We start from the raw sequence: 22,259 nt of genomic DNA, 5'->3' as shown, positions 1-22,259 counted from the left end.
AGTGTTGATAAATGCAAAGTAATGCACACTGGAAAACATAATCCCTTACTATACATACAAAACAATGGGGCCACTTTCTTGGAGTCATCGTGGATAGTTCTCCAAAAACATCTGCTGATTGTGCAGTGACAGTCAAAAAAGCAAACATAATGTTAAGAGCCATTAGAAAAGGGATACATAATAAGTCAGAAAATATCTTCATGCCACTATATAAATCTGTGGTACACCCACGCCTTGAATACTGTATGCAGATCTGATCACTCCATCTCAAAAAAGATATATTAGAATTGGAAAAGGTACAGAGAAGGGAACAAAAATGATTGGGGTATGGAACAGCTTCCATGTGAGGAGAGATTAAAAAGACTGGGACTGTTCAGCTCAGAAAACAGACAACTAAGAAGGGTTATAATAGAGGTCTATAAACTCACGAATGTTGTGAATAAAGCAAATAAGAAAGTGTTATTTACCCCAAGAACTTGGGGTCACCCAATGAAAATAAGCAGCAGATTTAAAACAAACATAAGGCAATGCTTTTTCACACAACACACAATCAGCTTGTGAAACTTGTTGCCAGGGTATGTTGTGGAGGCCAAAAGTATAACACAGTTCAAAAAAGAATTAGGTAAGGATACGGGGGGGGTGCTGGAACCATTTTTAAACTGGGGATTCTGAGAGCCATTTAACCAAACTGTAAACCCTATGTAGAATGGAAACCACTTCAAGCCAGGCGGTGCAGCAGCACCCCCTGTGCCCTTAATTCCAGCACCTATGGAACTATTGGCTATTAGCTAAGATGGTCAGGGGCACAACCCCATGCTCCAGGTGTCCCTAAACCTCTGACTTCCAGAAGCTGGGGCTGGACAACAAGGGATGGATCACTTGATAATTGTCCTGTTGTGTTCATTTCCCCTGAAGTATCTGGCATTAGGTTGTGTCGGAAGATAGGATACTGAACTAGATAGATCATTGGTCTGACCCAGTATGGTTGTTCTTGTGTTTTTATGATCGAACCAATAATGGCAACATTAATGTAACATGCCTTTTGCTTTTCCAGTTTAGATGATTGCTTAGGATTAGTTTGTATGTAGAATCTTCAGACTAAAACTGCAACTGCAGCTTCAGCTAAATTGCTGCTACATGTCCAGGTGATAAATCCTCCTCCTACACTTGCCATTTTTAACATGTATGCATATTTTTCCAGTAAGAATGGGGATGGTGATAACATTAGCATTTAGGCAAGACACTAAAATGATGTGTGTCACATGCATTCATGGGTATCTCATTATTTTAAAAAACTTTTGTAATGGAATATTTATGTCTTATTTTTTAAAATGTATTTATTTTATAGGATTTTTTTCTTAAATGTAAATCTTCGTGGATCAAGGTAAAACTTTCCTGTGATTTGCTCAGCTTAGAAGGCTGCATTCAACAGACAATTCCCTATCCCAGCTGTCTTCTGAGCAGCCTACTGAAGAAAGATGAACATGCTGAACCACCACTACTTTTTGAACTTCTTGCCTTCCACACTTTTTCCCTACCTTTTCATCTTGTTAGCAGCTTTGACAGCTGCTGAGGATGTGACTAGTAGCATTTTAAATTACACTGACATGAACTTGGGATCTGTACCTGTGATTATCTCCATAGTTGATCATATTACAGTCAAGGAAGGGAAGAGTGCCTTGATTGACTGCAATGTCCAAGGAAATCCTGCTCCACGGTACAAATGGTACAATTCCAATGGTTGTTTGCTGAAGGAAGAAGAGAACAGTGGTAAGGCTTTTATGCTCTGATTAATTTCTTACAATCTAACAAGGATCTTGGCATCCACACTTTGTTTATAATGGACTGTATTATATATATTGTGTGTGTGTGTGTGTGTGTGTGTGTGTAAACACATAATCTTATTGTGTTATGCTTACCTGTGAGGAGGTACGGAAAAATGGCTGTCTCCCGGGGTCATGCCAGCTGTAAATTCATTTGTATACACTCTGTGAGAAAACAATTAAAGATTTTAATATTTTTTGTGGCCACACACAGCAGGAGAGGACAAAAATGCTGAAGAGATAATATAGAAAAAGGCTTCTTTTCATCAGCAAATTTGGGTTTGGACCCCAGTCACTACCCTGTTCCCTTTGCTCTGCTCTGGTGGCAAAGAGAGGATACAAAATTGGCCGAAGAGCTACGTAGGGATTCCCTTTCCATATGGGAATCCCTGTGTGGCATGAAAGTACAGAAACATAGCCACCTCTCTGCCACCTTTGCCTGACCTCACTCCTGCCACAGTGGGAGTATCAGGGGACAGGAGAAGGTATGGCCAGAGCACACATCATTCCAGTGATCCTGGGACAACAGAAAAGCCCTGGGGGACATAGGGAGGGGTGGGTCTTTCCAATCAGTGCAAGTTGCAATAGGACTTCTCATATGCTTAATGATAAGTAAGGCTCTGTGTTTGTCACGGAGGTCACGGATTCCATGATCTCCATGACTTCTGCAGCAGTCCATGCAGATGGCACAGGAGCCTCCTGAGCAGCTCAGACAGCTCCTGGGCCAGTTACACCAGCCACTGCTGGGGCAGTTTCAGGGCCCCCGCCAGCAGCAGGAGTTTGGGTGTGGCGGCGGGGGGGGACTCAGGGCTGGGGTGTGGAATGGTGTTTACCGGGGGGGGGGGCTCCCCAGAAGGGCGACAGGAACTCCCCTCCCTCAGCTCCATGTGCTGCCTCTGCCCACAGGCACCACCCCCGCAGCTCCCATTGGCTGCAGTTCCCAGCCAATGGGAGCACAGAAACGGGGCTTGGGGTGGAGCGGAAGCAGCACATGGAGCTAAGTGCCGGAGGACGCCACTTCCCAGGAGTCAGATAGGGAGTCTGCCCTAGCCCCGCCACCCCTCCAACACTCGTGGCGCCCCCTTGGGCTGCACCCCTCCCTCGCAACCATGCCCCCCTCAGGCCACACACCCCACCCCAAGCATCCACGGCGCCCGCCTCCCCGTGTGACCCCCCGAGCCACCCTCGCCTCCCCTAAGTTTTAGTCTGGGGTATATAGTAAAAGTCATGGACAGGTCATGGGCTGTGAATTTTTGTTTACTACCCATTACCTGTCCATGACCTTTACTAAAAATATCCATGACTAAAACATAGCCTTAATGATCAGTACATGCTTAAGTCCTTTGCCAACCTGGAACCTTAGTATTATATAAACTTGTTTTTATAAAATTTAAATCTGGGGAAAAATGTACATGTACATTATTCCTTTAAGCTACAAGTAAGGTTATTGTAGTTTTATGAAGCAGCCGTATTGTCCATGTAATAGTTGCATGCTGGCCACTTTAAACACAGCATAATGAAATTAGGTTTTGAGTTATTCGCATTAAATGCAGGATGTCTTGTCTTATTAATAGCTGACCTGAGAGAAAACCCTGATATGATGCAATGATTGACCCAGCTGTGTGCACCACAGCATAATGCTTCTGTAACAGCTTTCCGTACTGTGTCTTGTACTAAAATATTTATCCCTACAGGTACAGAAAGGAACTGACTGAGCTTCAAGCATAGCGTGTAGGAGATAAGGCAGCGTATTGTAATTAGTGCTTTGGAGTGCTTTTACTGGAGCTCTCTCAGCAATAGTACTGAACAAAGCAAGGTATAGCACAGGGGTAATATTAAGGCATTACATCACTTCAGCTTAGATTTCCAGCATTACAAGTTGTTTGTCCAGGAGGAAACTTACCATCTCCTCCTATAGTGGATGTTTCCTAGCACAAGCTTTTTCCCTAGTGTGTGTATTACTATATTTAAAATGTAGCGCTGAATTGTTCTCATGCAACAGGAAAAGCTCTACACAACAGTGTGGACAATGATAAAAAACTGAAAAATACTGTATTATGGACAATTTGTGCTTGGAATCCACATGATTTGGCTCAACTGCCATTAGTACTTCCCAAGGTTAAAACAAGTGGTTGCCGAAGGGAGCAAAATGAATGTTCACTGTGGGTGTAACTCAGCCAATGCAGAGAATTCATGCAGGACCCTATGCACCACTTCAGACCCATTTAAGCCTTTAAATATGAGACTTAAGTGGTACATAGGGCCAAGTGTAGGCTCTCTGCACTGTCAGTCTGTGTGCCCAACTGAGAACTTTGAAGGTTGCGTAATTTTCCAGTTTGTCGACGGCAGCAAAAACCTGTGAGCCAACACTAGTACTGTCTCTACACCCAGAATAGTCTTTGTTTCTCAGCAGGTTTGTGCTTTCTGCCAGAATCTTTTGGCACAAAACCATACACTGAGTCACAGTCTAAATGTCATATGTCATTTGTAGCAGCTGCAGCAGGAATACATCAGCAAGCCATTTTGTGATTTTTACAATGAATAAAAGATCCTACCGATTAAGAAGAGGTTTTGCAATACCAATGCATTACACTATATTATAAATGGGGCTGGTCATGCTGCCTATTATAAAGGTTGCCTGACATTTCCTTTTATAAAGACCCTATTTTTAGTTGCTTATAACTTTGCCAAACTATTACCATTTGGGCTGAAATTTTCCAAGCTGGGTGTCTGCCTCAGACTGAAATTTTCTTTAAAAAAAAACAAACAAACAAAAAAAAAAAACAGCAAAACCAGTTTAGCTGTTTCCAAGGATGATGTTAAAGAAAGATGTGTTGTCTTGTCCGTGTTAAATTTGGCCTCATTCTAAGCTATTGGAAAAAACATTGCAGTTCACACATGCTAGGTAGAGACTTGCTAGCACTTCGGAGCTAAATTCCCCCAAAGATTGTGTTCTCATTGGGCATGCTCTAGCTCACAATTGAGCCAGACTTTCCCTACAATTGTAGCTCTGGGTTGCTATGGGTAGGACCAGGACCAGGCATCGGAACTGCAAGTGAGACTGTCTCTCCTAGGCTCTCAGTGATTCTTGTGATGTCCAGGAGAAGGAAGCTGCCTGATTCAAATGTACAGGGGACAAGAGTTGGATAAGGAGATGGAAGAGGAACAGGCTGTAATGGAGGGGTACATGTCACTGCTGTCTTATCATGCATTTGGCAAGTGACACAGGATTTTATGACAGGTTTCAGAGTAGCAGCCATGTTAGTCTGTATCCACAAAAAGAAAAGGAGTACTTGTGGCACCTTAGAGACTAATGAATTTATTTGAGCATAAAGCTTTTGTGAGTATCCGATGAAGTGAGCTGTAGCTCACAAAAGCTTATGCTCAAATAAATTAGTTAGTCTCTAAGGTGCCACAAGTACTCCTTAGGATTTTATGAGTGCTTCAGTTTGAGAGTCCATCCCTGGCCACCAATACAGATCCCGTAGTCATTGTTTGGTTCTGACAATTCCTTGATGAGTATCGTGTGCCAGGTCTATGAGTTTTGACTGTAATTCTTCTGGCACAAATAGCCGGTGTGTACCTCGTAGCACACAGCCATCAAGCAAAGAAAGTTCATCCCGAACGCTAAAATAAGGCAGCAAAACTGGGTCAAGGTTTTTAGGGTTACTGGGCCATCTCTTTGGCAGAAATTTCCATAGTTTTTGTTGAATTGGACACACTGAACAAGCAGCTTGAAATTGTTCTCTTGTAACGGCAGTAAGAGTGCTTGTAATAAGCGCAACTACTACATCCTCATCCTCCGGTGGACCATCTGGTGAAGGCAAAGGCAGACAAGAAAAGCAATCTGCTACAACATATTGGTTTCCAGGTTTATATTCCAGTTAATAATTGAAAGAGAATAGTCTTGCAGATCATCTAGCAATACGATATCCTGCTCTTCCCAGTCCTTTTGTGGTGAGCAACGTCATCAAAGGGCTGTGGTCTGTGCACAACGTGAACGTGCGGCCCCACAGGTAAGTTTTCCATTTTTCAGTATCCCAGACACAAGCAAGTGCTTCTTTTTCGACTGTAGAATATTTCCTCTCAGCATTACTTAGTGTCCTTGAAGCAAATGCAACAGTCCTCTCGGTGATGTCCTCATGAAGTTGTGTGAGAACAACCCCAAGTCCATAATCAGAAGCATCAGTAGTTACAATTGTGGGCAATGCAGGACTGAATAGTGCAAGTACTGGGCTATGTACAATCAAGTCTTTCACCGTTTCGAAACTAGCTTGTGCATCCGTTGTCCACACTAAGGTTGAACTTCTCCATAGTAATTCTCATAACAGTTCAATGACAGAAGCATAATTGGGAATGAATTTTGCATATCAGGAGATAAGACCCAAGAAGGAACGTAAGGTTTGCAAATCTTTTTGAGGAAGAGCATTTGAAATTGCCAGGATATGATCTGAATCAGGTTTTGGTCCAGCCTGTGAAATTGTATGCCCCAGAAAGGAGAGTTCAGTTTGTCTAAATTTGCATTTGGACCTATTGAGCTTGAGGCCTGCTTTGCTGATGAGGTTTAGTACAGACTGCAGGTTATTGTCATGCTCTTCAGAAGTATTTCCAAACAGGATAATATCATCCAGATAGCACTGAACTCCATGTTCTTCAGAATCAATTACATCATTTTTTGGAAGGCACCTGGGGCAGATACAAGACCATATGGAACACATTTAAAACGAAATAGTCCCTCATGTGTTATAAATGCTGTGAGGTCTCTGCAGTCTTCATGCAACATAACCTGGTAGTATGCACTCTGCAGATCAAGAGTAGAAAACATCTTTACTCCACGGAGTTCTGCAAATACTTCTTCTATGTGAGGAAGAGGATGGCTGTCAATCACAATAGCTTTATTTGGCTCCCTTAAGTCCACACAAAGGTGAATGCCTCCACCCTTCTTCTGCGTCACTACTCTAGGTGAAACCCATTCCGAGGAGTTAATCTCTTCAATAATGTCCTTTTGAACAAGTTTTCTAAGTTCCTCTGAAACAGCTTCCCTGACTGAAAATGGTAGGTGCCGTAACTTCCGTTGTACAGGCATCACATTATTCTGCATTTTAACTTTATGCAGAAACCCATAAGCACAGCCAGGTTTCTCCTCAACCTGGTGTTGAGTCCCAGCTGAAACCGGTGTGTACCGCAAGAGTGCTTTGCTGATGAAGATCAATTAGTCCATTAACTACCCTGAGATTTAAAGCAGCCAATAAATCTCTGCCAAGGATAGGAGTGCCTTTGTGGACAATGTAGAACTCTGCAGTTACACAGCAATCACCAAAAGTAACTATTGCTAGCAAGAAGCCATGTACTGATGGTTTTTCAAATAGCACACCAAGTGAAGCTTGGGTTCAGTAAGAGGCACATCTTTAAAGAAATGCAAATAGATGGAATCAGGTAGTATAGATACTGCTGAGCCAGTGTCCAACATTAGCTGAATAGAGTGTAATTTACCTGAGGGTATGGCGGAAACCTTTACTGTGCACTTTATTTGTTCTGGAATATGCACAGTAGTGATTTTGTCCACGCTCAGCACAGTAATATCTGTTATTGTAACTGCATGCATAACTGTTGATTGAACTGGCTGCTGTGACACACTTTAGCAAAATGCCCAATCTTTTTGCAATGATTGCACTGAGCTACTTTTACCGGACATCCTGTGTAGCTTGCAAGGTGTTGTGGGGATTAACAGCGAAAGCATGTTTTTACTGTATTTTGAATTTGCTGATTCGGTGGTTTTCCATTAGTTTTCCTCTTGTAATCATTTGTCTGCAGCAATAATGAACTTTTCTGCAAAGGAGTCACAGCCTGGATTGTGCCTCCTGTATCCATGCTCATTATTTTGGCTTCAACTGTAGCTGACTCAGTCTGAGTAGCAATGGTTGTTGCTTTTTCTAGTTTAAGTTGTGGTTCTAGAAGTAAGCGTTTTTACACAAAGCATGGTTGTTTTCTCAATGAGCTCGTCTCTAATCATCTCATCTGCCATATTCCCAAAGTTACAAGTTACAATCAGACTCCTCAGGTAAGCAATATACTGCATTATAGTCTCCCCTGTTTTCTGCTCACGCTGGTGAAATCTGTAGCGATTAGCTACTACATTCACTTTTGACACAAAAAAGTTCTTTAATGCAGTGAATGCAGTCTCATATTTATCATCTGCAAGGGAAAAAAAAGTGTAATATATATGCTGCCCTTCTGCTCCAAGGCAGTGGATTAGCAGAGCACACTTTCTTACTTCAGAAATCTCTGTAGCACTGATTGCAAGCAGATAAGTCTCAAACATATGGAGGCTCTCAAACACATAAAAGCAATTGAAGGCTGTCAAGTTTCCTTCCCCACTCTGAACTCTAGGGTACAGATGTGGGGACCTGCATGAAAAGCCCCTAAACTTACGTTTACCAGCTTAGGTTAAAACTTCCCCGAGGTACAAACTATTTTACCTTTTGCCCTTGGACTTTTTTGCTGCCACCACCAAGCGTCTAACAAATATATAATCGGGAAAGAGCCCGCTTGGAAACGTCTTTCACCCAAAAATCCTCCCCAAACCCTACACCCCCTTTCCTGGGGAAGGCTTGATAAAAATCCTCACCAATTTGCATAGGTGAACACAGACCCAAACCTTGGATCTTAAGAACAATGAAAAAAGCAATCAGGTTCTTAAAAGAAGAATTTTAATAAAAGTAAAAGAATCACCTCTGTAAAATCAGGATGGTAAATACCTTACAGGGTAATCAGATTCAAAACATAGAGAATCCCTCTAGGCAAAACCTTAAGTTACAAAAAGACACAAAAACAGGAATTAAACAAAACATAATCTAACACATATCTAGCTAGATTACTTACTAAGTTCCATTCCTCCTCTGTTCCCGGCAAAAGCATCACACAGACAGAGAGAGCCTTTGTTTCTCCCCCCTCCAGCTTTGAAAGTATCTTGTCTCCTCATTGGTCATTTTGGTCAGGTGCCAGCGAGGTTATCCTAGCTTCTTAACCCTTTATAGGTGAAAGGGTTTTTCCTCTGGCCAAGAGGGATTTTAAAGGTGTTTACCCTTCCCTTTATATTTATGACAGAAGCTCACCTGGGCTTTGCAGAAAGGGTGCAGGTGGGTTCAGAGGCAGAAGATCCCTCCTCGTCACCAAAATGTTGTAACACCCAGGCAAGGTACTAACAAACTTCAACAGGACTTTATTTTTAAAGTGGAAACCTCTTTACCAAGCTGCTGTTGCACCCTCGGTAGCTCTCACTCAGCCTCCTCAACTCCCCCCCCCCGCCCCGCCCCCACTTCCTGTTTCCCATCCTTTCAGACTCCCAACAGCCAGTGCTCCCAGTTCTAATAATTACAGCATCTAAACACCACAGGGGTGGGGTGGTGGTGGAAATAGATTGTGACAAGGAGCTTGGAGAGTGTTTGGGGAAAGTGCTTAGAAGCTGATAAGGGGAGGGGCTGGAAGAAAAAAGAAAATGGGAGTTGGGATAGGCAAGGAGATTGGGTGCCAAGGAGACTGGAGCCAAGAAGCTTGGGAGCCAGGGAGGAGGAAACTGAGATCACATCAGGAATAGAGGGTAGATGGGGACCAGCTGGGCAAGTAGACTGTGACTGGGAATGAGCTGGGGGAGTTGGGCTGTGGGTGGAGGGAAACAGATGTGTTGAGGAGCCAGGATGTGGGGGAAGAACTGGAAGTGGCTGGGTAAGGAGACAGATTTGGGATTAGAAGCCTGAAGAGCAGAGACTGGGACTGGTAGGGTAAGACGATGGGACTGGGATAAGGATCCTAGGGTAGGGAAGAGACAGGACTGAAACATGGACAGGTTAGAGACAGGACAGAAGGAGTCAAGCTTAGGGGGAATGGGTTGATGGGTCTGTGACCACTAGTACACACTGCCCTCCAGAACAAGTCACCATTCCTCACCATCTCGCAATTCCTGCATCTGATCTTTCCTTTGCTGTCAGCAAAAATCCACTGGCAGAGTTTGTGTCCCATCTCCCTTTCGTGCTAGCGCATATAGAGACTGAAAACCTACAACTGCTATCAGTTGCTCTGTTAGTTCAAGAGGCAGAGGTCTGTGCGGCGAATCTACAGGTTTCAACCCTGATAATGACCAAGCAGTATAATGGGTCAGTATATATGGGGGTCAGTATAATGCCACACGATGGAATTTCTGTTTTAGAAATGAGACACATGCAAAAAAACAAACAAACAAACAACCCCTGAGTTCAAAGAATATTAAGGTTGCAAAGCCAGACACTCAAAAGTTAGGAAATGCCAGAATTAAAATTGCCTGTGCAAACTTAATGTGTAATGTGTATGCATTATGATACAGTCTTTAATTACATGGCCACATGCTGCTTTTTTTCAACAGGACCTCAGTTCCCAAGCTTCAAAATGGGATAATAATACCATCTATTCTTGCTTGACTTCACAATCTTAGCATTCTTTTAATGTGTGTTTTTGGATATAATAGTATGGAGAATTCCACACCCCAGCCTAAAATATTCTGTGTGGTTAGACAAGAAAACTTTAGGGCTCAGTTCTGACACCCTTACTCATGTTGAGTAGTGTCTGACTCTGTAAGTTGTCTCCTTGTAATCAACTGGGCTATTTACATAGTAAAGTACTCAATGTAAATAAAGGTGGCAGAATCAGACCATAGTTAAGATTATTTAACGAAATACGCATTATAATATTGTTAGAATACTAAATTAATCTAAAAAGTACATTAACGACAAAGTTCCACACTTCTTATTACTGATAACTAACTATCTAATGTACTAGAGAATTTATATATACATTCGCTATGAACATAACTGTACTTTAAAATAATAGGGAAACAAAACAAAAATGTTAATCTGCCATAGTGTATTTTATGATTTATACTGTGGCTTAGTACACAGCATGTCTAGAACAGTCACTACAGAACTTCTTCATTTCATAATGTTATGTACAAAGTAACACCTGCAGACATGGAAAATTCTGACTAGCTTACAATGTTTGGAGGGTGAGGTCCTGATAATGCAAAAAGATGTACTCACCTGCTCATCATTAGACACTTTGATTAGTATTGGGAGTTTTCAGACATTGAAAACTCCATAAGAATAAGAGTGCAGAACTAATAATGTTGGTGAAAAAATAATTAGGAACTCCAAAAAGGTTAAGTAGGCTTATGCATAGATTTTCGCTGAGGATGAATGTGCAAACTAATTATGAAACCTTTAGGATGAGCCATATTTTGAGTTAGAATAATTTTTGAAAGGAGGAAAGCCACTAATTATTCCAAAGTGAAGCTGGCTTGTCTGATTAATTTCAAATGGCACATAAAATGCTTCCAAAGCATAAGACTAAGAATCCAAGAACTAAAAGCTTTTAAACAAACCAACAAATCTCCATGGAGAGAGAAGATGAAATTGGAGGGGGAGAGAATTAAATACACACACAGACACACACAACCCACATCAAGAGGTGAGGTTGCCAGTGTAGGCGTTTCCACTGCTGTTGTGTCTGTGCCACTTTATCTCTGTAATTGCAGATCCTGTGCCCCTGCCTTTAACCACCTGCTGTTGTACAGAGGATCAGCATGGAGATCCACTGTGTGGTATTCAGAGAAACACAGAAACACCCAGTATTTGTAAAGCTACACTGTCCATGTGTGCTCTACTCTCTGTCCATCTGGAATTTACTGCAGAATTTAAGTGATGCAGGACCTTAAACCAGCCCTCCACAGCCATGGTGAACATCATCTTTTAAGCCAGTCTTGCAATTTAGCAAACCCACACTACAAATCGACTGAATAGGGCATAAATGTCTCCCTAGTGTCTAAATAGTGGTGTTTGTCACTTAAAGATGGAACTTAGCTATTTAATTGGGGGGCAGGGGAGAAAAGAGGAGCTAAACCAATATCCTTATAATATAAGGATGGGCGGAAATGGGAGCAGATTCAGATATTTAAACTAAGTTATTTGAGCTCAATTTGATTGATAATCAGTCAGCCATGCTAGGGTCAAAGGATGAAAAATTTGCACTTCTAACTCTCGTAGTAGAATGTAATGATCAAATGTATCAATAACTTTGCATAAATCAGTAAAGATTGCTCCCAATAAGCCTCTTCAGATAAAAAGAAATACCCACCAACATGTGCACAAGATTTTACTGAGCAACAGCGTGATCTTATTGGTGCGGCCCTTCTCTTTCCTCTGTCGTCATACCCCTGCTATCTTGTCACGCCCCTTTGTCAAGTCATATTTAAAATTAGATTGTAAGCTCCTTGCATATTTTTTCTGCACTGTAAGATCCCTAGCATACTTTTGGGTGTGTTGTAAAGTTAACAGTAACAAGATGATAGAAGATGCTATAACAAAACACCAGAAAATTTACAATCTTCACTGGAACAGCAATGGACTTGGTGACTTATCAGGTCTTCATAGAATCATAAACTTTAAGGTCAGAAGGGACCGTTAAGATCATCTAGTCTGATCTCCTGCACAACTCAGGCCACAGAATCTCACCCACCCACTCCTGTCACAAACCGCTAACTTATGTCTGAGCTATTGAAGTCCTCAAATCATGGTTTAAAGACTTCAAGGTGCAGAGAATCCTCCAGCAAGTGACCCGTGCCCCACGCTGCAGAGGAAGGCGAAAAACCACCAAGGCCTCTGCCAATCTGCCCTGGAAGAAAATTCCTTCCTGACCCCAAATATGGCAATCAGCTAAACCCTGAGCATGTGGGCAAGACTCACCAGCCAGACACTCAGGAAAGAATTCTCTGTAGTAACTCAGATTCCACCCCACCTAACATCCCATCACAGGCCATTGGTTATATCTACGCTAATAGTCGAAGATCAATTAATTGCCAAAATTAGGCTATCCCATCATATCATCTCCTCCATAAACTTATCAGGCTTAGTCTTGAAGCCAGGTATGTCTTTTGCCCCCACTGCTTCCCTTGGAAGGCTGTTCCAGAACTTCACTTCTCTGGTAGTTAGAAACCTTCGCCTAATTTCAAGTCTAAACTTCCTGACAGCCAGTTTATATCCATAAGGACTGTCCACGTTGGTACTGAGCTTAAATAATTCTTCTTCCTCCATGGTATTTATCCCTCTGATATATTTATAGATAGCAATCATATCTCCCCTCAACCTTCTCTTGGTTAGGCTAAACAAGCCAAGCTCTTTGAGTCTCATAGAATATCAGGGTTGGAAGAGACCTCAGGAGGTCATCTAGTCCAACCCCCTGCTCAAAGCAGGACCAATCCCCAACTAAATCATCCCAGCCAGGGCTTTGTCAAGCCTGACCTTAAAAACTTCAAAGGAAGGAGATTCCACCACCTCCCTAGGTAACACATTCCAGTGCTTCACCACCCTCCTAGTGAAAAAGTTTTTCCTAATATCCAACCTAAACCTCCCCCACTGCAACTTGAGACCATTACTCCTCGTTCTGTCATGTGCTACCACTAAGAACAGTCTAGATCCATCCTCTTTGGAACCCCCTTTCAGGTAGTTGAAAGCAGCTATCAAATCCCCCCTCATTCTTCTCTTCCGCAGACTAAACAATCCCAGTTCCCTTAGCCTCTCCTCATAAGTCATGTGTTCCAGACCCCTAATCATTTTTGTTGCCCTCCGCTGGACATTTTCCACATTTTTCCACATCCTTTTTGTAGTGTGGGGCCCAAAACTGGACACAGTACTCCAGATGAGGCGTCACCAATGTCGAATAGAGGGGAATGATCATGTCCCTCGATCTGCTGGCAATGCCCCTACTTATACAGTCCAAAATGCCATTGGCCTTCTTGGCAACAAGGGCACACTGTTGACTCATATCCAGCTTCTCGTCCACTGTAACCCCTAGGTCCTTTTCTGCAGAACTGCTGCCTAGCCATTCAATCTCTAGTCTGTAGCGGTGCATGGGAGTCTTCCGTCCTAAGTGCAGGACTCTGCACTTGTCCTTGTTGAACCTCATCAGATTCTATTATTCATTCAAATTCAGCATTTTATGAAGTATAGCATGTGTTTAGGATGCTGTCTGCAGTAGGTAATTAGGTTTTTAACTTGTTTGACTATGATAGATATAAAATACAGTTTATTATGGATAGTGAGACATTTTTAAAATGCGACCTGAGTATAATCAGTGATCTTCACAGTGCCTGAAATTGTATTCTGGTGGGATCCTAAAAGCAGGCATGTTTTTGTGACGACAAATGATTCACTCTAGTATAGTCTAGTTATTGCCATTTTTCTAAATTCTGGAGCCAGTATGACCAAAATGATGATTAAAACGTTATACTGACCATGTAAACAAATGTTTTGGACTGAATTCTTCTATATCTTTCCTGCAGGAAAATGGTGGTTTCTTGACAATGGGCTACTGAACATTACCAGCGTGTCTTTTGACGACAGAGGTAAATACACATGTGTTGCTTCTAACATCTATGGCACTGTGAATAATACTGTGACTCTGAGAGTCGTCTTTACCTCCGGAGATATGGGGATCTATTACATGATTGTCTGCCTCGTAGCTTTTACCATTGTTATGATCTTGAACATTACCAGGCTGTGTATGATGAGCAGCCATCTGAAGAAAACTGAGAAAGCAATCAATGAGTTTTTCAGAACAGAAGGAGCAGAGAAACTACAAAAAGCCTTTGAGATTGCTAAGCGTATCCCAATCATCACCTCAGCCAAAACGCTTGAGCTTGCCAAAGTAACCCAGTTCAAGACCATGGAATTTGCTCGCTACATTGAGGAACTTGCCCGAAGTGTTCCTCTGCCACCTCTCATCATGAACTGCAGGACTATAATGGAAGAAATCATGGAGGTGGTTGGCTTGGAAGAACAGGGACAGAACTTTGTACAGCAAGCAGCAGAAGGCCAGGAGTCTACTGATGGAGGGGATATGTTTATGATCCCTAATGCACTAAAGCGCAGCGACTCTCTCACAGCTGACTCTGAGGCATCATCACTGCATGAACAACCACAGCAGATTGCGATAAAAGTGTCAGTTCATCAGCTGTCCAAAAAGGACTGTATAGATGACCAGTCACAAGATTGTGTGCAATCAGAAATTAAGGAAGAAGAGATTCCTCAAACACCAGCATCTCCTACTGATCCAATTCCTGAGCCTTCTACTGAACCAAACTCCAATGATATAGCATTGGCAACTGACAAAAATACGTGTTTTATTTATGAAAGCCATGTATGATAATTACTCTGTTAATCTATGCATAGTAAGAAGAATCAGGTGGAGCTCCTTTAAAAATAGATATTGTACTTGCCGCTAAGCCTTACCTGGAGACTATCATAGAAAAAGCATGCATGTGGATTATTTGATATTTTCTTCTCTGAGTTAATTTTACTATGATGTATGACAGAGTAATTACTATTATATTAATACTAATTGCTCTTTTTGGTTTAGGATTTTTTTTTCAGAAACATTTACCTCAGCAATTTCTAGGTTGTTGTCATCTTCAGTGACCTCCTGGAAATCATTTGTAGTGCTAAAGACACTTAGACTTACTAAACATAAAGCTGTTCTTCATTTTTCTCCTTCTGCTTCCTCCCTTCCATCTGCTGCATTTTTGTGAAACTGTTCCCAAGAATTTGAGACATTGCCCAGGAGGCAGGATTTCAGTTGCCAAATAAAATCCTAGTTAGATCCCATTTACCAAGCATCTTTGCCAAGCTGCATTGTGAATTAAAGAAGGTTAAATGTGTCTTTTTCATTTGAGAGCATTTTATTTATGTTTAGACAGTGGGGAAATAGGTTCCCCTACCCCTTAGGCTGAAGAAGCCAATAAGTGTTCTTTCACACAGATGATATACAGTGTATTTGTTTCTACAGAAGAGAAAGCACTTTATTTGTCAACAGGCTACAGTACAAATACTGAGTAGATTTTTTTCATATATTTAAACATCTGTTGATTTTACCAGAAGTTTATATTGAGAAGGACTGTGGATGTCCAGAATGTATTGTCTTGTTTTTCTTACATGGTAGAAGTAAATGGAACCAGATGATTTTATATAACCTGTCAGGAGTGTAGATTCAGTAAAAGTGTTGTAACCTCCAGTATTTTGTTGCAGGTGAGGCTGAAGTGGTAAAAGATCCTTGTTTATCAGGATTTCCTTTTTAGCAATATAGTTTCCTGATGAACAAACACAAGTGCATCCATAATCATAATCTTTTTAATCTGGCTATGAGTCAAAAAATTAGTCAAATACTTGCTATTAAGTCATAATGGTCGCCTCAGTGCATAAAAATGGACAGTGATCACAAACTATATTACGATTGTACAATTGATTTGCTATTTTAAAAAATCCTCATGAAATTGAGATCTTCTAGGGTGAGGGGGTTAACTGATCTTAGCAAATATTACTCCATCTTTATATAGCTATCATAATCATGGCAAGTGGGGCATATGTCTGTCATTGGAGATTTTCAAGAGCAGGTTAGACAAACACCTGTCCAGGATGGTCTAGATAAGACTTAGTCCTTCCTTAGTGCTGAGGACTGGACTAGTAGACCTCTTGAGGTCTCTTCCAGTCCTACGATTCTATAATATTAGGGTCATGGAGTTATGCTAGGATATTAATGAACTGCAAAGGTGGGGGAGGGAAGGGGGATAGTGTCTATTTCAGAAGTACTGTAATATTATGCACTACTGGATGAGCATGGAAAGAGATCACTTACAAGAGGGAATTTGTGCATGATGAACAGTAGGTTATTTAATCATCTGATACACATTTCACTTGGAACTGCTGAGCAGACCATGGTCTTTTCACTTTGGAGAAGGGCTACCATGCATTAGATCAAGTGTTAGAAATAACCTGGAGTCTCTTAATCCAGAGTGTTGTGGAGAGAGAATTCATTTAGACTGCTGAGAAACTGGTGAGCACAGGCCACCCAGACATTTCTCAACAGCTGTCACAGCTAGTACAACTTTGAGCAGTGCTGATGTTTGGCTTGGAGAAGATCAGATATGTTCATTGCATAAATAGTTGGGGGCAAACAAGGTCACTGAAACTGCAGCCATCAGAAATGGATAACAATGGTGGTGGTGCCCTGAATGGAGTGTGGAGTTTCCTCAGGACCCAGTTCAGTTACAAATCGACTGAGATACACTGAGCTAGCTAAGATATGCACCCACCCCCACCTGGAAAATGTCCCTTTCCTTACGTTTCTACGGCCAATGAGTATGAAACAAAAAAAGAGAGGCCCAATTGCACTAATTTTTTTTAGGGTGCAATCATCTGTATGTGTAAGTTATAGCCATTTAGATGCCTAGCTACTTGATTGCACCCAGTAGTCAGGAAATTTGACATCTAAATGTGCACTTTCACAAACAGAAATATGCCGGGGTAAGGCCTCTTTAAAATTTGGCCCCAAATGTATAAGTAGTTGCAGTTACGTGAAACAAATCTAGACCACACTGTGCAGAAGAGGAGACAGGAGCGTGTTAGAAAGATGTTTATCATGACCTGTGAGAGTGAAAGTGCTCACCAACTGAAACACACTGTAAGCTGTTCAGTCTGAAGTACATTTTTGTTTTATGTTCTTATCCCTTTTGCTTTAAATCACTTATTTGCTCTTGGTTAACAAAAAGGAGATTTTACATAAAGCAAGGCTGGAAGTGTGCACTGAGTTCTTTTAATTTGTCTTAATTATTTATACTAAAGAGACATATTGATATTCCTAATTGTTTAATGTTTAGCAAAAAATGGTTTCATACTATAAAGTGACTTGCCTGTTGCTCAGTGAAAGTAATTTTCTCATGAAGAGCCACACTGTTCTTCAAAGCAGAATGCTATATATTTAGGAAGAGATTACTCCTCGAGTTTGTGAGCAACTCTGGACTGCAAGTATGTCATCTCTTGAGTTCATACGGGCCCCACAAAGCGGCTTAGGTTCCTAAGCCCCCAGTTTTAAGCACGACTGCCATCTACAAAATCCCCTCTCAGCTGCCACCTAACCCTGGAGGCAAAGAGATTAAAAAAAAATCAATATTTTGAAACCAAAAAAATCAAACTTATTTAAATTAGATATTTTGTATTTAAATTAAATGCTGATTTTTTTTTAAACTAAACCTATTTAAAAATAAATTTGAAAGTGACAACCTATGTTGAGGGCTAAAATTAGTATAAGCTATTAAAACCATTTAAACATAAAAATATTAAGCATTACATGTTTGCTGCCAAGTTTTCAAGAAAAGCATAGCCAGTAACTTTCACCAGTTTGTGAGTAAAAGCCCCTGCAACCAGAGTTTGTTGAAATACTAAACCAGCTTCTGACAGCAGTAGCCTCTTCGGCAGTTGCAGAGAGAATATTTTCCTCATTTCAGTTTATTCAGCTAGTTAAATTCAATGACTAGTTCATTCAAAGTTAAGAAACCAATTGGGAGTTGAAAAAGCTGGAAGGCTTGTTTACCCTCTCCGACTAGAAGAATAAAAACTAGGTGTGAGAGAATGAGATCTACTAGTTCTAAAATTTCAAAGGGCATGGTGACTAGAAACAATCAGTTCAGTTCATTAACTACAGATCATATTTCCTTTATTTAATAAATCAGTTTTAAATGCAAAACATGTTTTGATAAACTTTTTTCTTGTATATTCAGCACTCTTAAGGTAGTTTTATTTAATAAAAAAGTTAAAATGCTGTTTTAGTGCATTTTTAGTTAAATTTCAATTTCCATCCAAAGAGAGCTTGATACACATCACAAGTAAAAAAAAAATTAATCTGGTAAATAAGAGATGCATCTTTCACCATTTTCTAACATGATACAATATTTAAAAATTAAAAATCTGAATAAATGTAAACTAAACTATATACTTGTTTAAATAAATATGTATAGATATATTACATCCTACTGGTTAGTAAAAAGCAGCAAAGATTATATTTAGTTACAAATAACGTGTTTTAATAGTACTAACTAACAAGAATCACCCCTTTCTTTAGGAAAAGAATTAAAAAGTACAAATGCAAAACACGATTTACATTAATTATTTAAATCAAGGTTTTCTGCTTGGTGATTTAAACCATGATTAAAATTGGTGCTATAAATCACTTTGATTTAAATCAATCCACCTTGCCCGTAGACACCTAAAGTCCTAATGTAAAAGTTCCTTAAGAGCCTGAGGGCTTGTGTATACTGCATGGTAAATCGGCACTCCTGTGATCAATGCAGCGGCATCAATTTAGTGGGTCTGGTGAAGATGCGATGAGTTGCTGGCAGAGCGCTCTCCTGTTGACTTCAATACTCTACCCTCCCCGAGAAGCGCAATGTAACTTACATTGACTTCAGCAGCAGTGTAGACCAGGCCTAAATTTCTGCCTCTGGCATGTGCACTGCTGCTCTGGCAGGCATCCAGACACCCATCTCACTCCTAAGCCCCAGTGCAATCCTCAAACCAGGTGGCGATGGGCAGAGCAATGCTTATTCCATTTCAATTCCCCCCTGTGTCTGATGAGGAGGGGGGGGTTGAACAGGGGCTTCCCATCTCAGTGGACTATGGGATATTCCAATGTGAGTCTCAATCTCTTGTTGAAGCTGTTCCACTTTGTATTAAATATTAATTAGGCCACCGGGGGAGGAAATGACTCTGTAGCCCAGTTATCAGGGCATTCATGACAGAGGTAGGAGACCCCTATTCAAATTCCTTTTCCTTCTCAGAGAGCAGTGGGAATTGACCCTGGTCTCCCACATCTTACCCTAACCACTGCTGGCCTAACGGTTGTGGTGGAGGCCACCTCTTCCTCTCCCCCCCCCCGTTGTTTTGTTTGGAGCTAAGCACACATTCTTGAAAGAAACAGTTTAGGCACCTAAGCCACCTTCCTCTAAGAGAGGTTCCCAGTTGTGGATTGTTAGCTGAGATAGGCGCCTCTCTCCAGTCCAGGCTTAAGCTACTGCTACATCCAACTCATGAAGTTCAACATTTAAGACACCCATTAGAGGGGTGTATCTCCCATTGGCTATCTTAGGCAGCTCACACCTAGCATGCTGGCTTTTGTGGATCCCATTCTCAAGCACCTATATCCCCCATGCATTATATAGGGAGCCAAGGCCCTGACTCCTGCTTTGTGGATTCCAGTGATTTTTTAGGCACCTTAATGTTAGGCATTGTGATACCTAAGTCCCTTGAGGATCCATGCCACAGTGTCTAGCACAGTGGAGCTCTGATCCTGATTAAGGCCCCTATTCTCTCCTGCAATCTGTTCAATAATAATTATTACTAAATTATAATAGTATGAGGCCAAATAACCCCATGGTTTCCAGCAAAATTTCAAAATAAAATCTATACTTCAAGGAAATTTATATTTTTTTCAAAGGGCTGGACCATGCAAAGTGAATAATGAAGCACAGCCTTTAAAGTGCACAGTGAACCAATTCTTATCTAAATTGCTTGGATCTGATGCTAAGACAGGCATAATAAGTGAATTTCTGGCCCATTTACATCAATAGGAGTTTTGACATTGGAGCTAGGATTTCACCTAATTAAACCTTAAAGTTCCGAGATGATGCTGGTTCAATCAATGTAATCTGAAGGCTCTCTTTACCTATGCATAAAAATGTTTAAAAGGTAAATATAACTTTTTGGGGCATTTAATAGTTTGGTCATAGTTAATGCGTTACTTGGTTGAATGAAAAAATAGTTTTATGTGGGAAAAAATGTAGGTTTGTAATAGTTCTGTTTTAAATATTTTCTCTCTATTTTCATATAGGTGGAGTAATCTTCAGTATCTTTTTGGATCTATTGCATTATACCTATAAGCATAAATGTTTAGTAAATGCTTTTAAGCACTCATTTTGCAGTAGTGATGTGCCAAACAAGGTCTGAAGATCTCATTCTACCTCTTCCTCCTGTTTAATCATAATCTATCTCAAATAAACTGTGTTTCATAATATGATGAAAGAATAACATTTGGGAATAGCTAGTATAAATGTTTTGATGGAACCATAATTATATTTCTAGTATTTACATAACTTTAATTTATATCCAGGATAGGTTTCATCACACACCTTAGGCACTTAAGGGGAATAGGAGTGATACATTACCTCTAATTTGGCCTAGGCACACCTTTTTACACTATTATTATTTGTTAAGCATCCGTGTGTTTAGTACCATACAACACTCAAAATGCGGAAAGTCCCTGTTCAGACAAAATTATGTTCTAAACATATCATGCAGAGTAATCCAATTTTAGAATGAAATAAGGGGATCTTGTGTTCTTAATGCAGCTACACCCTTCATGGTCATCCCTATGTGTCAAGAACTGAAAGTATTGTAACATATAATCAGGGTTTCCTGACCAGCTTTGCAAAAGTAAGTTACCTACATACTGATTTAGAATAACTCGTTTTTAAAAAAAGCAGTAATACCCAGTGGTGAATTCAGAGAGAGTTGGAAGTTGTTACCAAGAATATACTGGCAAATCACTATTTAAAGTGTTGGTCTCCTTGGTATCGATCATACTTTGTGGGACTGCTGAAACTTTCATAGATGCAAAGAAAATGCTTGCTCTAAATTACAAGTTATATTTCAGTAATTCTGGAAGTTTTCTTTAATGTTACAACAAATGTAAAAGACCTATGAATGTGTTCTGCTGATCAGAAGCATAGTTACTGTATTTTGCTTTTAAGAACTGTCAATTCTAAGATTTTTCGCAGTCGTAAATCACAAAGAGAAACCAGTTCATGCTAAAGTGGCAAAAAAATGTGATCTAGCTTGTAAATTGATCATTGTTTCAATAAAGAATTTTCACAGAGTATATTGAGTGTGTTTCCTGATTTGAAATTAGCAGTGATTACTCAGAAAAATTATGGTACTGTTACAAAACAGCAGTATCTGAAGTTTGAAGTGACGCTGTTATGGGGTGAATCCCCATCATAGGCAAGAAAGAGTTCAAGACCTATTAGGCACATTCACTCCACCCGGCCTGAGCCACAATTTGATAGTTTCTTCTCAGCCAAAGAGGCAAGACTAAAGAAGGATCAGGTGATAGCAGAAACCTGGACCTTACAAATTGGCCAAAAGAGTTCAGTCTGGGGGAGAAGTGCTGAGCTGGACTAGACTTGACTTGACTCCTGTGCAGGTCCATAGCTTCAGAAGCTGTCGGAGTCTAGAAACTTCAGAAAGACTTAGGTTGGGTCGGAAAAAGTGTTTGATACCAGAGCTGGGCACATCAGTGGAACCCCAAGAAAGGGTTAAGCCCAGGACTCAGAAGATAGGCCGATTCTTTGGGACTTTGGACTATACAGTACTTGGATATTTTGTTATCCTGGAAGGGGTTGGTGCTAGTTGCTTCTCAGATGGAGAGCTGAGTGGTGAGTAGAGACAGAAGGCCAGCTCGAGATGAAAACCCCTACAACATTGCACCCTACCACAAGGGGCAATCTTGAGGTGCGGACTTACCATTACA

At 40.8% G+C, this 22,259-nt stretch overlaps 1 protein-coding gene across 3 annotated transcripts in view; it reads left to right on the top strand.

Moving 5' to 3' along the window:
- MFAP3L (microfibril associated protein 3 like) overlaps positions 1-21,608 on the top strand; it is a 39,360-nt gene extending 17,752 nt beyond the window's left edge. For 2 of the 3 annotated variants that reach the window (XM_048847691.2, XM_048847692.2), the window contains 2 exons: positions 1,349-1,770; positions 14,188-21,608. In XM_048847691.2, the coding sequence (XP_048703648.1) occupies positions 1,479-1,770; positions 14,188-15,050 (1,155 nt within the window). In that variant the 5' untranslated portion in view covers positions 1,349-1,478 and the 3' untranslated portion in view covers positions 15,051-21,608. Of the gene's footprint in view, positions 1-1,348; positions 1,771-11,463; positions 11,586-14,187 lie in introns of those variants that run through there. The other variant, XM_048847693.2, reaches the window with a different exon arrangement.
- The last annotated feature ends 651 nt before the right edge of the window (positions 21,609-22,259 follow it).

This window comes from Caretta caretta, chromosome 4 (assembly GCF_965140235.1).
Source record: "Caretta caretta isolate rCarCar2 chromosome 4, rCarCar1.hap1, whole genome shotgun sequence".
NCBI lineage: Eukaryota > Metazoa > Chordata > Testudines > Cheloniidae > Caretta > Caretta caretta.
Note: the sequence above shows the minus strand (reverse complement) of the source record. Positions and strands in the feature narration are given on the sequence as shown.